The 26576-nt window shown below is 55.2% G+C and overlaps 1 protein-coding gene across 5 annotated transcripts in view; it reads left to right on the top strand.

Moving 5' to 3' along the window:
* The window catches only part of KIAA0513 (KIAA0513 ortholog), a 51857-nt gene that overhangs the window by 19515 nt on the left and 5766 nt on the right, over nt 1-26576 (top strand). For 3 of the 5 annotated variants that reach the window (XM_057711054.1, XM_057711056.1, XM_057711055.1), the window contains 10 exons: nt 10799-11304; nt 13284-13383; nt 14125-14198; nt 16798-16868; nt 17974-18178; nt 18886-18926; nt 19353-19431; nt 21448-21525; nt 25447-25527; nt 25929-26023. In XM_057711054.1, coding sequence (XP_057567037.1) covers nt 10976-11304; nt 13284-13383; nt 14125-14198; nt 16798-16868; nt 17974-18178; nt 18886-18926; nt 19353-19431; nt 21448-21525; nt 25447-25527; nt 25929-26023 — 1153 coding nt within the window. In that variant the 5' untranslated portion in view covers nt 10799-10975. Of the gene's footprint in view, nt 1-10798; nt 11305-13283; nt 13384-14124; nt 14199-16797; nt 16869-17973; nt 18179-18885; nt 18927-19352; nt 19436-21447; nt 21526-22620; nt 22651-25446; nt 25528-25928; nt 26024-26576 lie in introns of those variants that run through there. The other 2 variants (XM_057711058.1, XM_057711057.1) reach the window with 2 other exon arrangements.

The raw sequence follows: 26576 nt of genomic DNA, 5'->3' as shown, positions 1-26576 counted from the left end.
TGTGAGGTCGCTTTTGAATGACAGCAGCAACCCCTCTGCATGTGGCCGCTGGAGAGCTGCGTGGGCAGCCTTGACCAGCTCCAGATGGCAGAGCGCCTTGACCACCAGCCAGAGAGGACAGTGTCACGGCTAACTGGTGACGGACACTAGCGGTTTGAAGCAGAGGGCTTACTGCAGCCTCCAGGTGATCCTGCGTCCAGGAGGGCTTGTGCAGAGCCCTCCCTTCCGTGGAGGCACAGATGTCCGTGTGCACGGCTCTTTGTTTTGGCCCCACGTTTGGCCCACGGAGCAAAGCACCAAGCCCCAAGAGGATGGACGTTTGTTCAGTTCCATCCCTCACCTGCCTTGGGTTCTAGGAGAAGGACCAAGTCCCAGGTCTTTTAGGGAGCCTGTCCCAATCTAATAAAGTGCGGCTGTCTCCATGCCAGGGGGTGGGGTAGTATGCAGTTATTTTGCCAAATTACCCAAAAGGATGGAAGGCCAAGTCCATCTGTATCCAAATCAAATCCAGATGTCACTGAATTGTCAGCTGTGTCCTTCTTTTACTAAAGAAGTGCAGCTGCTTATGGAGAGAAGGTTGTGCCTAGTAAATTCTAGCATTTGGTTGTAGTGCAGCCAACTCAGTAAGTTCGTGGTGAGAATGAATGGAAAACACCTGTCACCAAATTCCTCCTTGCCTTAAACTAGGGGGTTCTCCAGTTCACTGAGGAATTACCTGGGATGGATGAAACATTAGTAAAGCGCCAAAGGTACATCCAGACGCTGGTGGGAGGTAACTTGAGACTTGGAACAACTTTGGAAAAACTAAGAAATTTCAAAGACTTAGACTGGGGAGGACTCGTTGGTTTGGAATCACAATACACCTTTTCCTTCCGCCCTAATCCTCTGGGGCTGGTTGAACCCCTGCACCCTTCTCATTTTGGCAACATGGCGAAATGGGATGTGTTCTGGAGCAATGCTGCTGAACCAAGGGAGGCAGAGTCACTAGACTGTAGGGAGCGTGTCTCTTCCATGGCCCCATTCCCCACATTCAGCATAGCCCCTGCCTGTCGTGGTGATTTTAATATTGACCCAGCGAGGTCAGGCGTGGGGGAACCAGCAGATGGCCCATTATCTCTTTTTCCTGTGAACTGTGAATATTTGAGACCTTTCCTTCTTCCTGGAGGTCATAAAATAAGAGTTATCTTCGGATATAACCATTATGACAGCTGCAGTGGAAAAGAACCTGCATTAAGTGTCATAAAATGTTATCTTGGGATGGAAGTGGCACAAAACCCTAGAGGTCCAGCAGCCTCTCCCGCTACCAACCTGCTAACCCCTTCTGCTTCTGGCTTCCCTTTTAAAAAGGAGACTCTGAGGGACCATTCCGGAGGGGAGACGGCTGCCTTGCTGGGACTCTGCCCTTGGACTCTGTTCTTCCTTTTGGAACCACAGAGGACAGCCTGGTCGCTTGGTTTCACAGCCACTACTCCCAGATTTGAATCCACTGTCTTTCTTTTTTTTTTTCTTTTTCTTTTTTGGCCATGCAGCGTGTGGGATCTTAGTTCCCCTACCAGGGATTGAACCTGTGCCCCCTGCATTGGAAGCGTGGAGTCTTAACCACTGGACCACCAGGGAAGTCCCTGAATTGGCTGTCTTGTCTCCCAAATTACTTACCCCCTCAGTAAACCCCCTCGACTTTCTCACCATTGCTCACGTGACACGGTTATCAGGTGGGCTTTTGTTTTTATTTTCACTTTTGGGGATGCTCTCCAGATTCTCAATAGGCCTCTCCGTTTTTACAAGTCTTACAAACATTTATTAAATTAAAATAGTTTTGCCAGTTTATTCCTTTTTCCAAAACAGTGGATCCTACTGGGTTGCTTTGGGCTTAAGTTCTGGGGAGAAAGAGACCTGGGTCCCTGGATGTGTTTACTCAGATTAACTGCCCTAAGAGAAGCTGCTTACTCCTTCCGGGGGTGGGGCTGGACAGAATGTTCTGGGAGCGGCCACCCAGTGGGAGCAGAGGTGAGTGGAATGGTCTCTCCTGTTGTGGATCAGGTGCTGCTTTTTTTTTTTTTTTAAGATTTTATTTATTTATTTATTTATTTATTGGCTGTGTTGGGTGTTTGTTGCCACGTGTGGGCTTTCTCTAGTGAGCAGTGGCTACTCTTCGCTGCAGTGCACAGGCTTCTTATTACTGTGGCTTCTCTCGTTGTGGAGCACGGGCTTTAGGCACATGAGCCCAGTAGTTGTGGCACAAGGGCTTAGTTGCTCCGCGGCACGTGGGATCTTCCTGGAGCAGGGATCGAACCCGTGTCCCCTGCATTGGCAGGCGGATTCTTAACCACTGCGCCCCCAGGGAAGCCTGGATCAGGTGCTTCTGTCAGTGCAGCTGAAGGTCAGTTTCGAGTTTGTTGTTATGGTTGTCATCAAACCCATGGACTCGTGGCGCTGCTACCGCCTGTGAACAGGCTGCGTCTCGGCATTGAACGTGTGAGACTTTGGGTCGGAAGGTCAGACTTCCTCGCTAATAATTTATGAGTTAATCAGAGACAGAGGCCATGCTATCACCACCTCTTTGCTCGCACACCGGGCCTGGCACGTGGACGGCAGTCGGCCGGTGCCCAGCGAATGACCACGCTCACCATCCAGGGGCGTCTTTTAGACTCAGCCACGCCGAGTCTGCCACTATCTTTTGGGTCCCGATTGTGTCGTTCTCTGAGTTAACCTTCCCCCTGGCTTTCAGCGCCCCACGTTCTCCACCAACATGTTACTGCACGCAAGTCTGAGTAATTAATGAAGGGGCAGGATGGAGTCGGGCTGGGGTCCTTAGCCCGTGAGCAGTAGAGACACTGGGAGAGGGGTTCAAGCACTGACTTTCACCGCATTGAAGACCCTGTCAGCTGTAAGATTTGCCACTATTTAGGCACAAGGAACGAAGATTAAATACTGCCATTTAAATTCCCACATAATGCTCTCTTGTCACCTGGAAGTGTCTTCTGTCCGTCTTGGGAGAGCCCCTGTGGAATGACTTAGGCATAGATTACCGCTTTGTGCATAACAAGGAGGAAAATACAAGCGCAGTGAGTTGGTGAAAGTACGTCTAAAACTCCGCGCCCGGAGTCCCCCTTCTGCAGTTGCGTCAGAGCCGCTGAAGCGCATGAGTTTCTGTACAGCATCCTCCGCTCTGCCATCAACATGCCCTTTACGGGGTGCTCGTCCACGTCCCATCGCGGGTGAGGGGAGTTCGGGGGGAGAGGCACGACGGAGGTTGGTCGTGTTCTGCTCCCCGAGGTGGGTGGTGGATACACGGGAGAGTTCACTTCGTGGGAGTTCATTGAGTGATATGATTATGATTTATGCGTTTTGAATTTATTTTTAAAATTACTTTAAAAAATAAAAGAGGTTCCACCCTTGTCTCTGGACAATGACAACTGTATCTTGATGGCCCTGGCTGGGAGCAGTGCTAAGACACATCTGATTTCAGAGACCTGAAAATGCCAAAAAAGTGCGTGTTAGGATAATGAAATATAGTATTTATGAATCCACCTAGTTACACAGCATGCAGGCCACATTGTTCTGTCTTATTCTCAAAGCTGTGATGTGTTTGTCTAGAACCTAGCTAAAATCCACGTGCTGTTTTCGCAGCGTTCCCTTGATTGACGGGTCTGTAAGAAACACACATAGAGACGCGCGCACGTGCGCGTGCTTGGCTCTAGAGCTTAGTTTGGCATCAGGCCTGACCCCGGTCCTTGCTGCCTACGGGTCCTGGTGCCCGGAGCCACCCTGCTGCTGACCTCGGGTGTCCCCGACGTGGCTCTCACTCCGTCTCATCATCTGCTGGCTTCCCTTTAGAAACCAGGTTACGTTTGTCCCCCTCCCCTGTCCCCACCTGTCCCCTGCGCTTCCTCGGGGATGAGAGATCATGGTTCAGAGACTCCCCACGAAGGCTGTGGTTGTGATTCATCACCAGGTGCTCAGTTCCCATCTCCTTAACCAGGGTGGGGTCTCATCCCGATTAAAACCCCTGAGCTGGTGCCTCGAGCAGGGCTTTGGAGGCACCCCTTCCCTGCACCCCTGCAGCTCTCGTTGTTCTACTTTGATCACCAAAAAATGTTGGCGCAAGTGCTCTTCAGAGGATTCGGCCGTGAAGGGTTGGTGATCAGTGCTTGCAGAGGCCCTGGGGGGACCCTGATGTTTGAGGGAGAGGGACCCTCATGGGCCTGTTAGCTATAATGCCTCCAGGTTTGTGGCACTCCCTCCCTGCACCCCCAGGGACATCTTACCTCCACTCAGTAGCGGGCTCCAACCGACAGCTACCTGCTCTGAATGGATGTAACATATGCCTTCAGATTTTTGGAGAGTCATTTAAAAATGTATATTTCAGCATTTCTGTATCTTTGTTAGACTTCCATTATAATAATCAATGTCTTTTCATTTGAGGCTCTTCTTGACAAATTGATTTTTAAGTTTGGTATTTGGATAAAGTTCATCTACAGATGAATTTGTCAGAATGGAAAGAATTTTTATGACCCAGTTGAATTCCCTTTTTTGTTTTGGCTGTCAAGAAACTCCACTACATTCGTTGTCTGACTGCAGTAGTGGGTTTCTTTGATTCCACTGGCCTGACGTTGCCCTAGATCCACATTTACTGGACATCAATCTATGTGTGAACAACTGCTCGAACACACTGACATCTAAAAGGACAGCCATGACACTTCTTATTTGACATGTATTCATTCATTGGAATGACTGTTGCCTCAACCCATGGCCCCACATTTCTTCCTGATTCCAAGGCAGTGTCAGTTATCACCCACCCAGAAAGCCTTGAGTGGATTTACCCGTCAGGAGCTGCAGGACTGTGCTGTGACCAGCCCCCGGCAGAAGCAGACGGAGGCCCTCGTTACGGTCTTACTGCAGGAGAGGTTCTGAGCGACGGGAAGTGAGTCTCCACGAGCCTCAGTAGTGGCTGCCCTCTGGCTGGGGCTCCTCCTCACCTCCACTGCCCCAGCCAGCCCACGGGGTCTCCCTGTGACCTGTGACTGCAGAGGGGGAGGGTCGCCCAGGGAACAGATGCTGATGGAGCTGCAGGAAGAGCCTCTGCGCTGTGAGGCTGATTGTGTCAGGCCGGGGAGATGTGGAAGTGGTACCCACACCCTGTGCTGCTGGGATGCTGCCAGGGCACAGATGGGTGCACGGGGAGGGGAGGAGAGCTCCCGGAACCTGGAGGTTTGCAGTCCATCCATAGGCGTCCACAGCAGTCTGTCTACAGGGTGATGGATGCAGCAGCGGGTTGAAAGCTCTCCCTTCTTTCCTCTCCCTCTCCTCTCCTCCAGCTGTTCCCGCGAGGCACAGTTTTCCTGGAAACCATGCATGCACTATTAACTCACTTCATAGCTGAACTGAAACAGATAACAGTAATCTAATCATGGATCAAGTTCACTTGTCTCAAGACGGCCCCAGAGACCAGAAATCTCAGCCAGGGGTCTGTCTCCGCTCATCCCTGCAGCCAAACCCAGACCGCCTGTCGACCTCCCGTCAGGTCCATTTGAAATAAAACACTCCTCAGGGGACTGGAGAAGACCCTCTTCCCTGGGGTCACCTGCAGGTTTGTAGATGTCACAAGAGGATGGCCACTAGCGAGATGCGAAACAGACATCCGGATTTCTCTCGCCATTGAGATGGTAGGATAGGAGTTTGCCTGTTGACCAAGACCAGAAGGGCATCCCCGAGAATGGACATGGGATTTTGTTGGCATGGTGGCATCAAGAGCTTTTTCTCCCCCTCTTTCCAAATCTTTCTCTAATGATATGTTTACGGTAAAGGGAAAAGAAAACGAGATAATCTCCACAAACTTGGCTGAGTGCTGGGAGAATCCATCTAACAGATGCACGGGAAGACCTACGGCAGGTGCCAGTTGGGGGGAAAGCGTTTGTTGGGCGTGGCCCAGGCCTGCCGTCAGGCCACAGCACAGGCAGGGAAGGCAGTTCCACAGCGCCAGTAAAGCCTCACTGCTGTGCAGGCCTCCAACCTGCAGCTCCGCTCTGGAGATGCACCCGCAGGAGAGCATCAGACAGGCTACTTGGGGGCCACGTGGCGATCAAGAGCCTGGACTCGGGGTTGACCTGAGTTTGGAGTCTGTGCCCCGTCACTTCCTAGTCATGTGCAGCGGGGTCCCCTGCTTCCCCACCCGGATTCTCTGATGCTGTGAGAGGAGGAGCCAGCGGGATGGAGAGGGGGTGAGCCAGTGTGTCCTGTGTGCTGGTCCAGCGAGGCTTGCTGTCTCTTCTGGTGGGAGGAGGACAGTAAAGGAGGGGAGTTGCCTGAGACAGATGGCAGGGGCAGAGTTCCAGAAGGTTCCAGAGTCTCCCCTGGCCCCAGGAACCTGTGCGATTGCCCAAGGTCAGCCTGCTGGAGGAGTGTTCACTCTGGGTGCCCCAGGTGCTGGGGAAATCAGGGTTTGAGCAAAGCCCTGGGGGATGTGGCCCAGCAGCCACAGAAGGCAATCTCCTTCCGAGTTCCCGCCACAGCTTGGGGCTGTGTGGTGGGGGGGATGCGGGCGGGAGAGGGGGCAGGAGGTTAGGAAACCTCCCAGAATGCGCCCACTGAGATCATCCCCGCTGGCCCCTCAGTCTTGTTCTCTTCTACAAACTGCTGTCACGGCTGCCTGCCGTGTCACCCTGAGAACCCAACCCGGGCTCCTAGTGTCTCACCCAGCCCCCCTCGCCAACCTCTTCCCTCCTCAGCATTTCCAGTTCCTGAACTTTCCAAAGTCATGGCTGCTGAGGGCCTCTGTTGCAGGCTGTTCCTCCTCCTAGACCACTGTCAGGCCCCTCTCAGCGCTCAGAGCCATGGGCTGGCCTAGAATTTCAGCCTAATTTGGTTGGTAGACGCTTCTGCCACAGAGCCCAGGAGGTGAATTGTAAAGATGCGGTTGCTGCAGGAAGGTCTGTTTGGCTGCAAGTCGGTAGAAAGCATTTTTAATACCCACACTCTATTTGCAGAGATTCCACTGTGATTTAAAGCCCCACGTCTCAGCATCTCTGGCCCTGCAGTGGGTCTGGGGACCTCCTTGTGCGCAGCACAAAGCAGAGGGATTGAGTGTAAGTCCACAGATATGTTTTCGTTGGCCTGTGATACGTTTTGGAATAAATGTACATTAGTTGCCTGTGTTGAAGAATTGGAATATTTCACAAAGCCGATTTCAGGACTTTTAGAGAGTTCTTTAGCTCTGATCCCGCTGGTCCTGCGATCCTGAGTGGCAGCCCCTGGCCAGCCCTACACGGGGACAGTGAGGTCAGTTCCCACTGGGCCCACTTCCTCTGTGTTCTCCAGCTGGGAGAACACAGGTAGGCGCATGAGGTGTGTGATCCTGGTGTGCTGAGAGTGACTGTCACCTTGTCCTGGATGGAGGCATGTAAATGTTTCCTTCCTGGAGGAGGAGGGTGGGGTCACTGCCGAGGCCCTAACCACAGGCAACCACTTGACCTGCTTCTCAGCTCCGGGCGTGGGCTTGGCTGAGAGAGGAGATCCCGGGCAGAGGGGCCTGCACCCTGCAGCCCGTGGTGCCCGCATGGTGCCCAGGAATGGGCTCTCCTGGTACTTCTGCTTCCTCTCCTGCAGGGCCAGGCCCCTCACCGTGTCCCCTCCTTCCTGAGCCTGCAGAGGAGGCTTCTGGGAAAGGATGGCTCATGCGCTCCCCAAATTTCCAAGCTAGAAAGGTGCTGGGAGAACTTCCCGCCAGCCTCTGAGAGCACCTCGGGCCGGACCAGAAATAGCTGTGACAGTTGGGTCTGATCTTGCCCCTCCTGTGCTGTCAGGTTCTGCTTTGGTAAAGAGACGCCACCCTTCAGACCAACCACCTGAAGTGTTGTAAGATACAGTAACTTGTTTCCTTTTCCTCTCAATTTTTATTGCTTGCAAACTACATTGTTAATGATAATAAAATAAAAAGGGGAGATTATCTCAGTGCCAACACTATAATACATTTCTATCTTCTTTTTCAGTCCTTTTTCCTGTGTACACATGATTGTAATTATAGTACAATTAAAACTATTCACTTCAGTATTTCCAGCACCCAGAACAGAGGTTGACACGCAGTAGGATTCAGTAAATATTTGTTGATTGTAGAATATTTGTTTACCTAACTATAAAGTGAACAGTTTTCTAATTACATCATACATTCATTCCTATTGCATCAAGTAGTTAGAATCTGTTTGCCTCTTTACTATATTTAGATTTTTCCCTCCAGTTTATCAGGGTTATAAATACTGTTGCAGTGAGCATTTTTCTCCACATAACAGTTTTTGACTGTTCAGAATTATTTTCTCAGAATAAATTCCAAGCATTTGAATTCCTGGATCAGAGGAGAGAAAAATAAGAATTATAGAAATTGCTTTCTGAAGTCTTATTTATTCCTTTTGCCGGGATTGTTTGAGAATATTAGTTTTTTCATAATCTCATCTGCTTTTTGGGTTATAATTTTCAAGTTTTTGCTTGTTTTTTAGTATAAGCTGGAAAATAGTTGTTTTGATTTGCCTGTTTGTGTGTGGTTACTAGTACGGGTTGAAGAACTGTCTGAGCATTTAATAATAATATTTCCTCCTGTGCACCACGCCTATTTGAATAGTTTGTGTATCTATTAGAATATAGGTTTTTCCCACTGGATTTGGGTGAATTTATCATATAGATATTATTAACTCGATTTTCTTATCATAGTGGCTGCAAACATTTTCCTAGTGTGTGATTTTCCGTTTTTAATATCCAGTGAGTCATTATAGGTATGATTTTCTGTTCTATGGAGAGCCTGAGAGCATAGTTGCCAGAAGGACCTTAGAGATCTAACCGGATCTCAATGTCTCTGACGGGGACTGTGGCCCAGAGCGCAGAGGCCAGAGCTCACCAGCCCTGCTGGTGGGAAGGCACCAGGGCTGCCCTGACCCTGACCCACCACTCCTTAGTCTGTGTTGCCACCTGAGCTCCTAAGAGCCCCTATTTCTCTCCTGGCCCAGAAACTTCCTTTAAGCTGAGGCTTATGCGTCTCTGTTTTGGACAAGTCTGGTTCTGTAGGACTCTCCTGAAGGGGGCCGTTGCTGTTCAAGGGACACCGAGCCAGCCATTCCAATCTTCTGACTCAGGGCATCTAAAAATATCCTGGGCTTGGGGGTTTGGAGGAGCCCATAATCGATGCATGGGCATCCAGCTCCTAACAGGCAGTAAATGCACTCTGATGCTGAATTACCGTCAGAGATGCGTCAGCTCTACGGTTTCAGCAGCCACCTGTCTGCCAGGTGTGTTCCTGGAGACTTGGGGTCTGTAGAGGCGCAGGACGGGGGCAGCGCTCAGGATCAAGATGGGCTCATATCAGGAGGGCTTTGCCTTCCTGCTTAGCTGTCTGCCCTTCACCACTGGGGAGGGAGCCCCAGAACTGGCAGGTGACCCCTGAACTGACCGGCAGGAGACCTTGTTTAGAAGTGAAGATCCTGATCACTCCTGTGCCTACATTGTCGACTTCCTGACTCTTCAAGTGTGTTCACGGCCAGGTCTGATCATCCATTCACCAAAAATACGGTGGGCACTTAATTAGGACTCTGTGCCGGTGCTGGCATTGCTACAAAGGTGGCTGAGGCAGTCCGCCCCCTCAGGGGGTTGTACTTCAGTGGAATAAACAGAACTGCTAATATCTACCTATCAAACAAGCAGACTTATAAATGAGTGTAAGTAAAATGCCAGTGGGGCCACACAGGAATCAGTAAATCGTTTGCACAGGGTTTGAGTGAAACGTCTCAGAAGAGGTGGTACTAAGCCAAGCATCGAGGGATGGATAGAATTCCAGGTGGGGCGGAGGGAGGAAGACGAGGGAGGAGGGAGAGGACCGCCCAGCCTGAGGGGCAGAGGAACAGACAGCCGAGGTGGATGCCAACGCCCAGGGTGGCCAAAGTGCAGGAGGAGGGTCCAACACAAATGCTGCTTAGAAACCATCGGAAGGTGGGGACTTCCCTGGCTATCCAGTGGTTAAGACTCCACGCGTCCACGGCAGGGGGCACAGGTTCAGTCCCTGGTTAGGAAATGAAGACCCCACATGCCATGCCGTGCATCAAAAAAATAAAAATTACGTTATAAAAATGTGTCAACAGCTCTTCTCTTTGGTGAGGTGCAGAAAGGAAGGAAGGAAAGAAGGAAAGAAAGAGAAGGAAGGAAGGAAAGAAAGAAAGAAAGAAAGAAAGAAAGAAGGAAGGAAGGAAGAAAGAAAGGAAGGAAAGAAGGAAGGAAAGAAACCATTGGAGGGTTTAGGGGGTGATGAGAGGGGACATATCTGACACCTGGGAGGGTTCCGGGTCTTGAGTAGGAAAATGCGAAGAGAGGAGCCCGGGAAGGGAGAGACGTGGGCCTGGGAGGTGAGGGACCCGTGTGTTTCGCATGTGCCTGATGACACTGTCTTCCATGGCTGCTGCTTCAGCGACAGCGGGCGCCAGGTGGCCGTCTCCGGTGATGGTCCGGTTTTCTTGGCCTCAGTCTGGTTGGCCGGAGTGGGGAGAGGGCTGGCGGATACAGCCCCTTCGAAGTCCCTTTGCTTAGTTTGGAGACACCGTGACTGATGGTGTGTTTGTTCATTGTTTGCCCACCGTATATAAATGGGCAGTGGGAAGATGACATCCGCAGAGAGGTGGCCCGAATTCTGGAAGTTTGGAGCCTTTTCTTACAGGGCATTCGTGCCCCCAGTCACTCATCTAAGTCTGGACTCTTGGTGCTGCATTCCCCTTACACGAGGAGACGCTCTCGTGGTGGTAATCATGCGTCTCTGCTTCCATTCCAGATGCCTTAGGGCCCCGTGGGCCACCCCAGAGGACTCAGTCCTGGCGGCCAGCGGCTCCCAAGGTGCTCGCATGCGCTCGCTGGGCTCCCACTCGGCCTCAGACTCCCGCTGACGCATCTGGGAACCCCGACCACCGGCCTCCCCGCCCGGCCTCCTCCCTGGCAGCTCACCTGAGCCATGGAGGCCCGCGAGGTCCCCGTGGGCTCGCTGATTGACTTCGGGGCTGAGCCGTCTGCCTCCTCGCCCCTGGAGGCGCGGCCCCCAAAGCTGCAGGATGGGGACAGCTCCCCGGGCGAGGGCGCATCAGAGAGCGAGACCACGGAGTCCGCGGACAGCGAGAATGACATGGGCGAGTCGCCCTCGCACCCGTCCTGGGGCCAGTACCGCCGCTCCTCCTCCAACGAGTCCTTCTCCTCCAACCAGAGCGCCGACTTGGCCAAGGACGAGGAGCCGCTGGAGCTCCGGGAGTTCATGCGCGGCTACGTGGAGAAGATCTTCTCCGGAGGGTAAGCCCCCTGCAGGGCGCCACCAGCCAGGGCTCCGGGCTCGTGTCTCCGCCCTGCCCCGCCCCAGTCCACATGGACCCCCTGAAGGAGTGTCCCCCACTCCTTCCCTCCACTCAGGGCCCTGGCTTTGCGTGCGCCGCATCTCGGGTGAGGGCGCCCCCATCGGCACGCCTTCAGAGGTGGTTACACCCTGGCAGTGAACTAGGGGCAGCGCGAGGCCAGGGGGTTTCAGTTACCCGCACCCTTGGGACGCTCTCCGGACGCTGAACTTGAAGCAGCGGCTCGGATGGGGCCCCGCCCTTGCAGCTCCTTCTGGCCTCACTTTGGCGGTTCTCGGTGGTGTGAACAAGGAGCAGCGACAGCTGCAGCCCAGGCGGAGGCTGGAGCGAGAATGGCTGTTACCGTCTCGGCAGGGGAAAGGGAAACGCGCAGACTCAGGTCTTGCCGGCTGGCCTCGCCTCATGCCCTGCAGCCCCTGAAATGCTGCAGGTCCTGCCCCTCAGATCATCTCTGGGACCCGCAGCATCAGTGGCACAGTGGGGGTGGGGGTGGGGTGAGGAATGCAGAGTCGTGGCCCCACCCAACCCACGGAGCCGGAATCTGCACTTGTAACAGGGCCTCTTAGACGCGCGCGTGTTGCGGTCTGAGGCGCTCTGGCTGGAGGGACCCTCTGCCAGTTTCCCTAAAGCGTAAGACTTTAAGAGTTTCTGCCTGTTGACACCACACAACGAGGATGTTGCTTCCTGCTGCGATTTGGGCCCCTCGTTTGTTAACTGGCAAGGTTGATCTCCACCTTTTCCAGGTGTGCCTGTTTTCTCTGTGGTTAGAAAGGGGAGGAGTTTTAGGATCCTAGTATCTCATCGTCCCGCAAATGCTTTTACGTTTGACTTTGAATCCTTTCTGGGAGAGCAGTAGATATGGCTTCCTTCTTATTTTGTTTGACTAACACTGAAATTGGTCCGCTTTCTCTGAGCGCACCCAGTTAATGAAAAGGGGAGAAAGCGCAGAAGCTCGCTAATTTGCCATGAAGGCCAGTCTAGATTCATGGCAGCCTGTCAGCAGCGTGGAACGTGGACGACTGAGTCAGATGGGTTTTTAAGAGCATTCCAAAACTCCCTGCAAACGCCAGGCGAATTCTCACATTTCATCTGGTGTTGGTATTTTGGGATAAATGAGACCAAGATGTCTTCTATAAAACCTTACATAAATGGTATTGCAGAAGCCACTGATCTTCAGCCTTCTGCTTCCCACGTTTAGTGGTTATATTTGGGGTAGATTCCTGGCCCCCCACGAAGGTGATTGGAAGTGGTTTAGGTTAGGTGAGCATTTTGTCCACCCTGGCGGTGATGACCCCGAGGCCTGGGGTCCCCGATCTTCACCCCGCGCACACGCAGCTGGGGAGCGTCAGAGAGCAGACCGGCTCTCCAGAGGCACAGAGGAATGGGCAGCCGTGCCCTCCTTCTCATGGCTGGGGGCAGCATCAGACCCCTCGTGTTTCTTGGCCTCAGTGGGTCCTGCTGAGACGGAGCAGATTAGGAATTCTTGAACCCAGGGGGTGCCTCCGTGCTGACCACAGATGAGTGGGAAGTCAGATGAGCCGGAGAACCAAGCCCTCGGAGGGTCGTGGAACCCTTCTGAGTGCCTGCACCTCCCTGAGGTGGGAGGTCGGGGGAGGCGCGTGGACTTCGGAGCCAGGAGGTCTGGATGGGGCTCCGGCCTGCCATCCCCCAGCTGTGTCTGATCATCCGAGCCAGGCTTCTCATCTTGGAAACAGAAATGATACCATGTCCTCGCGGGGCTGCCCGGGGGCTGAGATGAGCGTCTGCGCGTGGCGGGGGTGCAGGCCCGTTAGGGTTCTGAGGCTCGGAGGCTGAGGGCCGAGTGCACTTAGGAGTTCCTCTCCTTCCTCTTCCCCGACTGCCTTTTTTGTTCCAGAGGCTTGAAGCTTTCCTGTTTTTTCCCTCTGCCCTCTTTGCCAGGGAGGACTTGGACCAGGAGGAGAAAGCCAAGTTCGGAGAGTACTGCGGCAGTGAGAACGGGAAAGGCCGGGAATGGTTTGCCCGGTACGTGAGCGCCCAGGTAAGGGGGGCGCCACGGGGCTGTGGCGTGTGGTAGCCCACCCGCTCTGGAGAAATGAGTTGAGGAAACGACCCACAGGAAAAAGTGTAAAAGTCATTTAGAGATGTTCCAAAAAGGCCTATTTAGAATCGTGGAAGACGCCCCCCTGGAAGGGAATGCTGGGCTGTCAACCTCATGAAATTCCAGATACGTTTATTCTTTTAAAGACAACCACATGGTTAAAATGCATGGGCTAACATGCAAGTTTTTATTAAATAACCCACAGTATTCAGTTTTTGTAAAGGTAAAATATTCAAGACGATGACAGCCATATAACTGAGACAAGAAGTAAGTTTTGTAAATAGTCAGGAGGTTTTTTTTTTCCTTCTGTAAAGTGGATTAAGTTCTTAGTTTTTAAAGTATTTTTTATCAAAATAATTTCTTCTTCCAAGAAAAGTTGGAAAATGCAGATAAGCAGAAACAGAGAAACTGCCCATAAATCAACCATCCAAAAAATAGCCAGTGTTGTCACCTTGGGGTCCCATCCCTCCATACTTTCCCTTGTGTGGGTGAGTGTGTGACGTTCCTAATTTTAAAAATCTCACAAAGAGATGCAGGAAATGCCTGAGTGATGCTGCGGGGTGGGGGTGGGGTGGCACGCCCTCGCCGGGTCCCTGGTTTCTTGGCGTGAGCGTGCAGCCCCTCTGAGCCGAGCACGCCTCTGCCAGTGGCTGCCTGACCGTGTGCCCCCTTCCTGGACAGCGCTGCAACTCCAAGTGCGTCTCGGAGCCCACCTTCTACCGCCTGGTGCAGTCCTTCGCGGTGGTCTTGTTCGAGTAAGTGGTGCTGTGGCTCAGAGCCTCCGTCCTTACCCCTGGTCCTCCGTCCTTCCCTCCCTCCCTCCCCGCCCGTGAGACCCCAGTTGTGAGTAGCAGCCACGTGCGTCATCAGCTCAGTTGCTCTGCCGCCCCCAGCATCGGCTGGAGGGCGTGACCAGCATCTCACGGGGAGTGAGCGGTCCCCATCCAGCAGTAGCAATTAGGGGACCGCAGCTGGGTGTGAGTCAGTCCCTCCCTGCGGGGCCTGGGACAGGCTGTGATTACGTGGCCAGCCCTGCCTGCCTCGAGCTGAGATCTGGGGTTCTCTGGGTTTCCTGTTGTGAAGTACTCCAAACCAGGCGGCTGCCCGCGAATGAGATGGTTAGATGACATCACCTGACCTGAGTCCTAATGAGGCACTGCCGGGGCCTTTTATCTCAGAGGACAGTGTGGGTGGGGGAGAAGGGCCCCCCGCCTCCGTGTGGCCGTGGGGGGCCAGCCACGGGACTCACGGGGCTCCTCCTCCTGAGGCCCGTGGCTCTAGGATTCCGGACCCACTTCATACATCCTTACTTGCATCAGAGCCAGACGCGCCCTCCACAGTATGAACTGGAGGGGCTGTGTCTGTCTGGGGGTCGTGGGGGGGAGTACATGGGACGGGGAGGGAAGCCCTGACCCTGATCTGACCGTCGGTCGAGCCTACTTGCCCCTGTCACCTCAGTGCGGTCTCAGAGCAGGTCCTGGTCCCCTGGCTTAGGCTGTGGCCACTTCTCTGTGTCCCTGGTGTCCTTCCAGGCCCGAAAACCCCTGCTTTCCTGTGCCTTCCCCTTCTTCTCCCAAGAGGAATACAGCTGCTCTCTTGACCTCAGCTCCCTGTGCCTCCCCACCTTTCCCTGTCCCCCACGGACACGGGGCAGGTGCTGAAGGAAAGTGGCCAAAAGAGGGGAGCCCCTGTGTTTCCTGCACTTGCTCAGAATGTCCCAGGTTCAGGCTGTGCTCCCTGCAGGGGTGGGGAATCTGGGTCTGGGAGCTGGTGTGGGTCGAGGCACGGGAGGCCCTTGGCTGGAGTGTGTCTGGAGCTGCGGGAAAGCAGCCCCAAGGGGTCAGAGGTCAGTGTGGTCTCCTACCCTGAAGACACTTCGGCCTCCAGACATTTGCATCCATAGGAATTTTCATGAACCCGTGTGTTGTGTAGGTGGTGCCCGTCCACATGGTAATGTGCTTATCTAATTCTCAATTTTTCTTTCAGTTTTTCCTTAAATAAGTAAACTGGGTGTAGGGGTGTAGTTAAATTCAAGTTCCAACCCTGCCAAAACACAGAATCTTTCCATTACTTTGTGAGTGTATGTATTTTTATATGGTTGCAAAAAAAAGTATAGAAATTCAGCTTTTTAGATTTATTAGATCATTTTTATGTTAAATGATAAAAAAAAATGGCCCTTATCCCACTGTCTACCTCATTTCTGTTGATTTCCTTTTTTTAAGTAATAGTTGTCCAAGGTGAAAAACTAAACAGGAAAGGAAAGTGCATGAGGGAATAGGATGGAAAGTCACAGAAGCCTAGGAGGAAAAGGAAAGACTCTTTCACACCCTGTTCTCTCTTTTGGTCCATCTCCCAGTGATAACCACTCTTAATAATGCACATACCAGCAAATAGATTTTTTTTCTAAGAAGGCAGTACCGTGCATCTACATCAGTGCTGCAACTGTAAAGGCTGTGACATCTTCTATACACAAACGTACGAATGTACCATAATTCATTCAGCGCGTGCCCTGTTGATGGGCCGTTAGCTGATTCCTCTTTTTCGTCTCTAATTCGCAGTGCTGCAGTGGACATCACTGTAGCTTTTGCAGCTAAAACAGTACGCATTCTTAGTGGCCGACAGGCCCTCTTTTTGAAGGGTTTCCCCCTTGTTTGTTTGCTAAGTCAAGTGGATCCGTGTGTGTCTCATCCTCTCAATATAGTGAGTGTGAGAGGATATAGTATTAACATCACCCTTCATGTTTGCAGGACATCATTTAGCATAGCAAAGGTCTGGTATGTAATACTTTGATTTGACTTTCAGCAAGTGGCGTAGGGGAGGTAGGTATTCATATGCCCAGTCGTTCTCAAAGCACTGCCCCTGGACCAGGAGCCTCAGAACATCAGCTTCCCAAATGCACATTCTCGGGCCCTGCCCCAGACCTGCTGAGCCAGGGACTCCGGGTGGGCCCAGCCATCCACAGCCTCACACGCCCCAGGGGCACTGATGCTGCGCGCGTCAGAGGGTGTCACTAAGTCCTGAGAAGTAGGGGCTGGAGGGGGCTGCCGGTTTAAGCCTGGGCCCTGAGGCCCGACCTCCAGTTCTGGGGCTGCTCCTTGGGGTGGGGTTGAACTTTCTGGGCCCTGGCTACTCCACCTTGAACGTGGAAGAGGCCAGGCTGTTGGATGGTGAGCGCCCTCCCGCCGGGAGTCAGACCCGCTCCCAGGCCATGTGCCGGGACCCAGGGGAGTTCTTTCTGTGGCTTCTCCTCCGGAGTGTCTGGCGAGTGAGGGACAAGTTTAGACGCGTCTCAGGAACGTGCAGAGAGAATCAGGTGGAAGGATCCGTCAGCCAGTCACCCCCTTCCCATTCCAGGTGTCACCAGATGGACGACTTCGGGCCGGCCAAGAACCTCATGACCATGTGCTTCACCTACTACCACATCGGTGAGGCCCGGGGCTCGGCTCACCGGCCAGCGCCGCGTCTGGGGGGTTTCTTCCCGGTCAAGGCAAAGCTGCGAGGCGCCCAGCAAACAAAGGCAGCGATGTTAGGGCAGGAACAAGGAGGAGGGAGACCCTGGAACAGGAGGAGAAAGGTCCACAGTGCGGGTCAGGAGGCTGTGAGGAAACGAGAAAGGGACACGGGCAGGACGTTCCAGGGTGGACGCAGGACATCGTCTCTTGTTCTGGCCAAATGCGCCGCGGGGCCGGCTGTGGGCGGGGTGAGGGGGTGCAGCCCGGGGCCTGGGCTGGGGCTGCCTTTGTGCAGAGTGCGGCTCGGGCTCTTCGGGCTCGTGGCCCGGGGCCTCCTGGGGCATCGCAGCTGCAGGGCTCCGTGTGAAGCTCCTTGGGCTGTGACGACAGTCAGGAGAGGGTTGCTGGGGGCTGCCTGCGGGCTGGGGCTGGGTCAGGGCCACGCAGGCACTGTGGGCCGGCTCTTGTGGTGCCTCCCCTTCCTCTGCAGCTCAGCTTTGTCCGCTCCCCACCCCCCTGTGCTGTTGCAGTAGCTGCTCTGGCTGCCTTAGCTGGGGGCCCTTGGACCTGAAGGGGGCACCTTGGCCCATGGGGGTGCCTGGGCCCCGGTCCATGCATGACTTCAGGAGGGGACATTCCTCTTTTTCCCTCACTGCCCTCCTCCCACTGTCTCCCACGTCCAACACCCTCCTGTTTCAGGCCCAACCCCGGAGGCCCGCCAGGCCTTCTGGAATCTGCACGCCCCCTCCTTCCACAAGGAAAAGATGCTCGGGTCTTCCTCCATCGCTTTGTGCGTTACACTCTCCCTGTGTGCACTGCTCGCCCGCCTTCTGGAGTTGGTGCTCCTTTGGGGCTGGATCACTGCCTGTTTCCTCTGCAGCCCCTGGTGGCACCTGGCTGACCTGTACATAGTAGGTGCTTAGCGAGCGCCTGAGGAGCAGGGGCCCCGGCCCTCCATCTGCTCGGCGTCCTGAGCCTCTCGCTTCCTGCCACTGCCGTGTCTGGCCATGGCGCAGGGAGGCGCCCCGCCCTCCGTGGTTCCAGTTGGCTCTCATTCTCGCCCTCCCCCTCCCTCCAGGTAAACCGCACCTGCTCCCCTCTGAGTCCAAGGAGAAGCCGGCTGGGAGCATCGACTTCTACTTGAGGTCAGCCAACAGCTGGTTGGCAGAGAAGAAGGACATCGCCGAGCGGCTGCTGAAGAACACGTCGGCCAAGACAGAGAATGTCAAGGGCTTCTTCGGGCTGGAGTCCAAGCCCAGGGAGCCCCTGGCCAGGAGAAGCGAGTGAGTGTCACCTGCGTGCCTCCCTCCCTGACCACGGCTGTGACCAGGAGGCCGCTACTGGTGACGGGAGCATCTGTGCACCCTCGGCCGTGATTGGGGCCCGAGAGCGGCTCGCCTGCCATCCTGGCTCACCTCTCCACCCCTCCAGAGTTTTCTGGGGTTTCCAAATGCTGTTCCGTTTGCTGGGATGTTCCCCGTTGGTCCGTGGTTCTAGGACTGGTGAGGAGCGTGTGGAAATTGCCAGGAGGGCAGGGGGGGAGGTACACCCCACCCCCCAGCTGCCGTGCGAGCTGGTGTTCATGCAGCAGGAGAGACCGCGTCCCTAGGGCAGCAGTGCTCCCTCAGCCACTCAGGAGCCTGCGGGGTGGGCACTTTAGATGAGTGTAGAAACAAAGACTTTCAGCTAGAAAGGGGGCACCCTGTGGTCCCCACTGTCCCCTCCGACAGCTTGGTCGGCTTTATTCCTCTGGTCCAGACAGTTTTGGATTCAGAGAAAATGGCACAGAGAAGCCTAAACACCACGTCTCAATTCTAAAAGACTGGCAGTTGGTAAACATAGCATTGATTTCATAAACGTGTTTTCAGAGAAGACCACCTTAAATGTACACATTGCCTATGAGACATAATCCGTTGCAGCAATGTAACAGGGTTCTTTGGGAAATTGTGGGGGGAGGCGTTTTGTCACTGCTGTGGTTTCTCTCCCCAAGGGAGGAAGAGGACAAGCCCCAGGAGAAGCCGCGGAAGACAGGTGAGTGCCTCCCCGCGCTTGCTGGCGCCCAAGTGGCGCCACAGCAGCCCCACGGGGCCTTCGCTCAGCCCCCGGTGACCAGCGACACCTGCCAGCAGGTCCCCACCCGTCTGGGGCGCCAGCTCCCTGTAGCAGGGGACGCTGTGTACGCGATTCCCAAATTGTTCTCAGTTCCAGCCTGTGATCTTTTACTGAATTTCCACGAAAAAACCACTTCTCTAGGGATAAACTCCTCACCCCAGGGGTAGGGGAGCTGCTCCTGGGACCCCCCCGGGAAGCAGTCCTAAGGGCCAAGCCTGTGCGCTGCAGAGCAGGTGCCGTGGAATTTCCGCCACATGTTTGTGTCCCCTCGGGGGGCAAGCAGGGCCTACTGGGAGGGTTGCTGGGGGGTGATCTGCCTTGCTCAGTCTCCCTCCCCTCCTGCAGTGACTGTGTGCAGCCCCGAGGAGGAGAGGAAGGGGGAGAAAATCTACCTGTACACGCACCTGAAGCAGCAGCCCATCTGGTAAGGTCGCCCTTGACCTAGGAGGGTGGCGGCTGCCAGTGCCCACGGCTCCATCAGAGATGAAGGCCACTCACGTCCCCTACGACAGCCCAAGTAGAAAAGCTGCACGATAGCAAGTGTTGGGGAGAATGCGGGGAAATCAGAACCGCATGCACTGCTGGTGGGATCATCCAGCGCAGCAGCCACTGGGGAAGACGGTCCGGCAGTTCCTCAGAGGTTAGGCAGAGGTAGCCCATGACCCAGCAGTTTTACTCCTGGGTAGATGCTCAGAGGAATTGAAAACAGGCTTTCAGGCAAAAACCTATGCATATGGTTCATGACAGCATTATTTGTAAGCATCCAAAGGTGGGAACAACCTGAATGTCCACCCACGTGGATGCACAAAACGTGGACTCTTACTCAGCCACGTGAAGGAATGAGGCACCCTTACCTGCCACAACGTGGGTGGACCTGGAAAACATTCTGTAGAGTGACCGAAGCCAGACACAAAAGACCACGTAGTATATTTACATGAAATGTCCAGGAGGCAAAGCCCTGGAGACAGAGCAGATAGGTGGTTGCCAGGGGCTGGGGGAAGCAGGGAACGGGTGGTGAAAATGTCCCAGAAGTAGGTAGTGGCAGTAGTTGCACAATTCCGTGAATATACTAAAACCCACTGAATTGTATACTTTAAGAGCATGGATTTGGGGGCTTCCCTGGTTGTGCAGTGGTTAAGAATCCACCTGCCAATGGAGGGGACACAGGTTCAAGCCCTGGTCTGGGAAGATCCCACATGCTGCAGAGCAACTAAGCCCGTGCGCCACAACTACTGAGCCTGTGCTCTAGAGCCCATGTGCCACAACTACTGAAGCCTGATGTGCCTAGAGCCTGTGCTCCTCAACAAGAGAAGCCACTGCAATGAGAAGCCCATGCACTGCCATGAAGAGTAGCCCCCGCTCGCCACAACTAGAGAAAGCCCATGTGCAGCAATGAAGACCCAACACAGCCATTAAACAAATTAATTAATAATTATTTTAAAAAAGCATAGGTTTTACAGTATGTGACTTATATCCCAGTACAGCTGTTCTGTAGGTATCAATAATGTCCACATGTGATGGCTGTGGTTGAAGTGGGAGACCAGGGGATAGGGGACAGGGGACATGTCGCCCTCTGTGTTGCTCTGAGGATGCTCTCATCCCTCTGAAGCCACTCCATCGGGTGGGTTTTATTTACTCACAAGTAGGCAGCGTACTAGCACCTGGAACCCAAAGGGTGTCAGACGTGCCCCTCCCGCGAGGATCACAGTCTAGCAGCGGGAGAACTTGGCACAACAGAACCGGGTGTGTGAGGCGTGTGGCCGGCAAGGGCTGGGCTGCAGCTGTCCAGTAGGCTCCACGAGGAGGCCCCACGCTGCAGGGCCAGGACCAGGTGATTTAGCTCCAGCCCCCTGGGCTCGACTGGGCTGCTGTCTTATCATCTGCGTCAGAGCCCAGCACACTTTTCTGTAAGGGGCTGGGGGATAAGTGTTTCAGGCTTTACAGGCAATTACTCCACTCTGCCGCTCTAGTGCCAGAGCCGCGTGGACAGGATGTAAGTGGGTGGGCTTGGCTCTGACCCCATAAAACTTGATTTACACCAACAGGCAGCTGGCTGGACTTGGCCCACGTGCCGCAGGTTTGCTGACCCTAGTCTTTAGGGAGAGGTTCTTTCTCGTGTGTCCCTGTGTTTGCTCTCTGCACAGGGCCTGTCCCTTCTGGGTTCCCGTCTATGTTACTAGACCCTGTTCTAGAAAAGCAGGTCTCCCTGAAGCCTCTGCTTCCTCTTGGGAGCCTCTGGGAGACAGAGAAGGGGAAATGGCTTTTGCCTGTGTCCTGTGGGTGATGGCTTCACCTTTGACCTGATGAGGCCAGGTTACACGTCCCGAGAGAGACGTGCAGACGCCCTCAGGATGCTTTGCCAGGGGCCCAGGGCACCAGCTTAATTTAGGATAAAGCACGTGGGCCTGAGACCGTCTCCGCTGCCTCATCTATCCTGCAGGCACACACTGAGGTTCTGGAACGCGGCCTTTTTCGACGCTGTCCACTGTGAGAGGAGAAAGCGGTCTCCCACGACCAGGTAGGAGCCAAATCCGGGCCTGCTTTGCCTCGGGGAAGAGGACCAGGGAGAGGCTTTATTGTCCATTTCTGAAGAGGAGAGCGGAAGGACAGAACGGCTGAGTCCATGCGTCTGTGTTTCTTCCTCCACCCCTTCTGGCCCTGTGCCCTGCAAGCTGCCTGAAGGGTCCTGGGCGCAGCTTTGTGGGTGGGGGGCCCAGCTTGCATGAGCGCTTACTGCCCCGGGGCTCTGGCATGACTTGGCCTGACCCTCCTAAGAAATGCAAACTCCCACCGAATGAAACCATCAGGGCCCCCTCGGACCCACTCTGCCTGTCCCTGTAAGAATCCAGGCTCCTGGGCTGGGACCACTGCAGCGGGACCCCGGGTGCGGGGCTCACACCTGGGAAAGGCAGTTGCTACTTTCAGCTTACTCCTCTGGGCTGCAGCTTCCTCGAGGAAAGTTGTGCCGCTTCGGAAGACCCCCTTTATAAACCGTTTCACAGAGCACGTTGGCGCCTGCTGCGTGCAGTGGCGGGGCGGGGAAGGGGCGGCAGCCTCCCAGGCTTGGGTCACCTTGTTGTCCCGCCAGTCACGGGACTTTGACGTCTCAGAGCCTCTCCTCGTTGATGAAATGAATCCCCTCCTTCTCGAACACGGGGAGACCCCTTCCCCTTCCCCCTGGCAGGAGAGAGGCCAGGCGTCTGCTGGTAAGACTTTGGTCCACTAGCACTTGGGGGATCTTAAGTGAAATCTGTCTTTTTGGGGGGCAGTAAACCCGAACGGGGGTGAGACAACCTGCCTCATACCCCGTGGCGGCCTGCTGCGGCTGCGTGTCCTGGGGAGGCAGGGGGATCCATGCTGGAAGGTTCCTGAAGATTCTAGAGAGAGAAGTCACCGCTCTGTTGGGAGTCACAAATGCAGGAAATGCCTGTAGGCGGAGGGGATCCTCGTGTTGCTTTGCTCTCACACTCCTGGGCCACCGCCCCCCGGAACCCTGTCTCCATCTCCGTCTCCTCTGTGATAACCCGCCTTCTGCGCTTGCTCTCTTTCCATCCACATATCTTGCATGACTTTGACATGTTCCTCTGTTTACCTGTTTCTGCTGCCGCTCCAGAGGGGATGCTGGAGAGGAGGAGAAGAAGAGGTGTGTGTCCACGTGACTGTCCATGGACCGTGCGGGGGCCCTTCCAGGGCCACTGGGAGGGGGGTGGTGTGCCCAGATGTGGGTGTGACTCGCAGCCGGTGGGCCCAGCGCTGGGACAGGCTGGCAACGAGTGGTGGGGAGCTCACCAAGGACAGAGACCCCGAAATTGTCAGGAGACAGACACGGCCCCCGAGACCCCCACAAAGCCTGGTTCACATCCCGAGAGGAGAGGGCAGTGAGGTCCAGAAGGTCAGCTCTGACTGTGAGCGAGTGCAGTCTCCACGGGCCACTCTGGCCCCCTGAGCAGACCCCGAAACCACACCCTCGGGTTCAGTTGTTTTCCGCCTGGTCATTGATATGGGCTTGGGCCAGAGGAACTGTCCCTGCAGTCACACCTGGAGGCATGCGGGCTCTGGCAGACCCTGGCCCAGTCTGACAGGTCTGGGGGGTCCCAGAGGAAGGACAGCTGCTCCCTCCCCCGGCCACTGTGTAATGTGGGGCCTGTGTGTGTGAGGGGGGTCCCCTGAAGACAAAGGTCTAGAACAGGCTGTTTCCTGCAAGTGGGGTCTGACTTTGTTTGAACTTGGTATGTGTTAGATATCTTGGTTAAGATATTTTTAGAGTTAAAGACCTGCCTATTCAAAATATAGTTTCTGATACAGTGCTTTTTTTAATTTGGTAGAAATTTCCCAAAGCATGCTTCCTTTAATCAGTGATGTATTTTTAGTGCTTATTGTTTTATGAGAAATCTTGTTTTTTTTAATGCAGCCTTATAATGGCTTTTAAAGGAGCATTTAGGCATAGCAGCTACCTCCGTTCATAAAAAGCCCCCAAGTTCCCACAGACTCTCTGGTGGGGGGGTGATTGACCAGCCTTCCTGGAGGCTTCCCAGCACTGCAGCTGAGGCCCAGCAGGGCAGGGAGCTTCGTGGCCTCTGGGCTCCGTGAAGGGAGGCAGGAACATCTGGGCCTCACAGGCCTCCTCACCCAGAGCAGATGCGGTCTGGCCGTGCACACCCCAGACCTGCCCCCGCAGGATGCCCCGAGATCTGGGTCCTGGGCAACCTCGTGCCTCCAGCATGATTTCTCTTTGGCAAACTCTGCTGACCACACCGTTAGCACCCTCTGTTCTCACAGGCGGAAATGTCCCCATTTCAGGAGGCTTCCTGTTCTGTAAGCTGCTGGTCACACCCAAATTCCCACTGTGGCAGTTTAGACACACGATCTGCCCTCTTGCAGTATTAGACCTCCACAAGTTTTGGGTGTTGAACTCAGCTTCAAAGAATTGATTTGACTATGGGCATCCCCTTATCCCTGATGTCCTTCCACCTATTTCTTCAGCAGTCAGATGAAATGTCCCAACTCTAGTCCTCGCCAAAGCAAAAAAGAATCACCTCCTCACCTGGGTCAGGGCTGCTCTGCTGCACAGCTGCAAGGGGTCTACTTCCACATGGCCTGGGGTTGTGCAGTGCACAACCTGCGAAACTGTACACAGCCAGCCTGGTGGTGGTGTGGGGATTTATGTTCCCGGACAGTCCTAAGGGTGACCACTGGGGGAAAGAGGATGGGCAGGAACATGGGATGGGATTAGCTTAGTATCTGGAAGCACATTCCAGGTATCTTCTTGGGTGTCCTGTTAGCATGAGGAGATGAGGAGTGACACTTCCCCCTCCTCTTTTGCGCCCTGGTGTCCCATGGCTCCTGCTCAGCTGCAGTGGTACCGGTGGCCTCCCTGGGCCAAGAGGGTGGAGAGGAGTTGAGTTGATGTTCTGGGTTCTGTTCTTTCAGCTTCTCCATGACCGTGACCCCTCATCCCCTCATACTGCCTCTTCTCTCCCTTTTCTTTTTTCTCTCAAACTTGTTTTAGTCAGATTCCTTGTTGGGGAAATTTTTAAGGGGAAATAGACATCTGCTGACTTCTCAGATGGCCATGCGGCTTCTGTGCCCCGGGGGCAGGGGTGGCGTGGGGCCGGGGCTGGCGGCCGGCCACTGGGGGCGGGGATGCGCTGCCTGAGGGAGGGGCCCGCGCCCTGCAGGATGGGGCGGATTCCGCTCTCACTGGGCACACCGAGCTCGGAAGGGCGCTGTCCCCGGCTGGACCCTGAGCCCCGTGCTCCTGCACCGAGAGCCCCCGGAGCCACACGGGCTGTGGTCCCTCCTCGTCGGGTTTCCCAGCTTCGCTTAGAGGCTCTGTACCGTCTCCACTGCCGTTACAGAGTAGTGGTCACGGGCCCATCCCCGTGCCCCAGGAGGGCCGTGCAGGGTGGGCATCGGCTGTGAGGCCGCCGGGAGCAGAGTGAGTGGCGGAGCCGGGCCGGCCTGGCGGGCAGCGTGTGGGCAGAGGCCGCAGACGCCTCCGGAGAGCCTGAGGCCTGGAGAGAGTGCGGGGCCCAGGGCCTCCTTGCTGGGCTCTCGGTACCCGCTCCCCACAGACACGGCGGCGCCCTGGCTTCTCTGCAGGTCTCCCCGCCTGTGACGTGGGCCTCAGCCTCTGTTGTCCTCGAATCTTGGAGGATGTGGGGGGTGGCGTTCTCGTCTCCTAGAGGATGTTCTGGGCGGCCACTAAGCGCACGCCGTCTCTGGGTCCTGGTCTCATCTCTGCCAGGACAGGGTGATGGGTGTGTCCCCGGGGCAGCGGGCGGCCCCCGGGCAGCCTTCCTAGAGGCAGCACCAGCAGCTCCTTAGCAGAGGTGTCCCCTCTGTGTCAGGGAGACCAGCCCCTGTAGGTCAGAGCAGGGGCCCAAGCGGCAGGGACACGGGCTCTGAAGCCCCTCCGCTGCCCCTCCTGTGCTTGCAGGGAGCGGTGGTGCCACATGACCCAGGAGGAGCGGGATGACAGCCTGCGATTCAACGAGAACATCACCTTCGGGCAGCTGGGGTGAGCTCCAGGGTGGCCGGCACCCCCACCCCCCCGCCACTGTGACCCAGACGGGCCCCCTTCCCCCAACCCAGGGCCCCCTGGGGGCTGAGAAAGCAGGGGGGCTGAGATGCTCCTACCCCGTGGCTCCACGGGGGGAGCGCCACCCTTTTGACGTCACACATCCCTGACTCAGCGTCACTACCACTGTGCGTTCTTAAATGGCTCAGAAGCCACGATTCACTCCATTTGGCCTCCACGCGGGTTCCTAGGTAATCAGCCCCTAACACAGCTTCACGGTGAGCGAGGCTGGTGGGCGGCTGCTGAGCACTCCCCGAGGGTGGGCTGCCTGTTGGGCCCTGGCTCCCTTCCTCCCCACCAGGCGGCGGGAGGGGTGCCAGCTCACGGCTGTGTCCCCCCAGCACGTTCACGCACAACATGCTGGCGTTCGGGCTGAACAAGAAGCTGTGCAATGACTTCCTCAAGAAGCAGGCGGTGATTGGCAACCTGGACGAGGGTGAGTGCTCTGCAGGCTGGAAACCCCGCCCAACCAAAGGGTGGTCCCTGCTGTAGTCAGACATGGGACGCTCCTGTAATTGACCGTTCCCCTCTGCCTGAGTGCGTGGGACACTCTTCTCTCCGTGTAGAAACCCAGTGCTGCTCGGTAGGACTTGCTGGGGTGGGGCAGGGTGGCCGGGGGCCCGCCAGGTCCGTGCTTACAGACGGGGTCCAAGTGAGGACAGCAGCTGGGCGCTCAGACTCTGACCTTGAAAACGGGCAGACTCAGGCCCTGAGTCGCCGCCCCTTCTAAATGGCCACCACGTGGCCTGCTTTTGTTTCTTGAATGACACTGCCGCGGGACGTCTGGGGACGGGGGTCTCGAGGGTTTCCTAGCATCTCTGACTTCTGTAACAGGAGGGGGGACACATTGCCCTTGTCAGCTTCCCTGATCGACAGCTGGCCTTCCTGTGTCATCCCACCTGCTACCGAATGCTTCTTCCTTGTCCCCTGAAAAGTCTTCCGCTTAGACATATATTTGGATAGACCCATATTGTTTAAAACTCCATCCT

The sequence above is a fragment of the Hippopotamus amphibius genome, chromosome 16 (assembly GCF_030028045.1).
Source record: "Hippopotamus amphibius kiboko isolate mHipAmp2 chromosome 16, mHipAmp2.hap2, whole genome shotgun sequence".
Taxonomy (NCBI): Eukaryota; Metazoa; Chordata; class Mammalia; order Artiodactyla; family Hippopotamidae; genus Hippopotamus; species Hippopotamus amphibius.
This window is presented reverse-complemented; position numbering and strand designations above follow the sequence as displayed.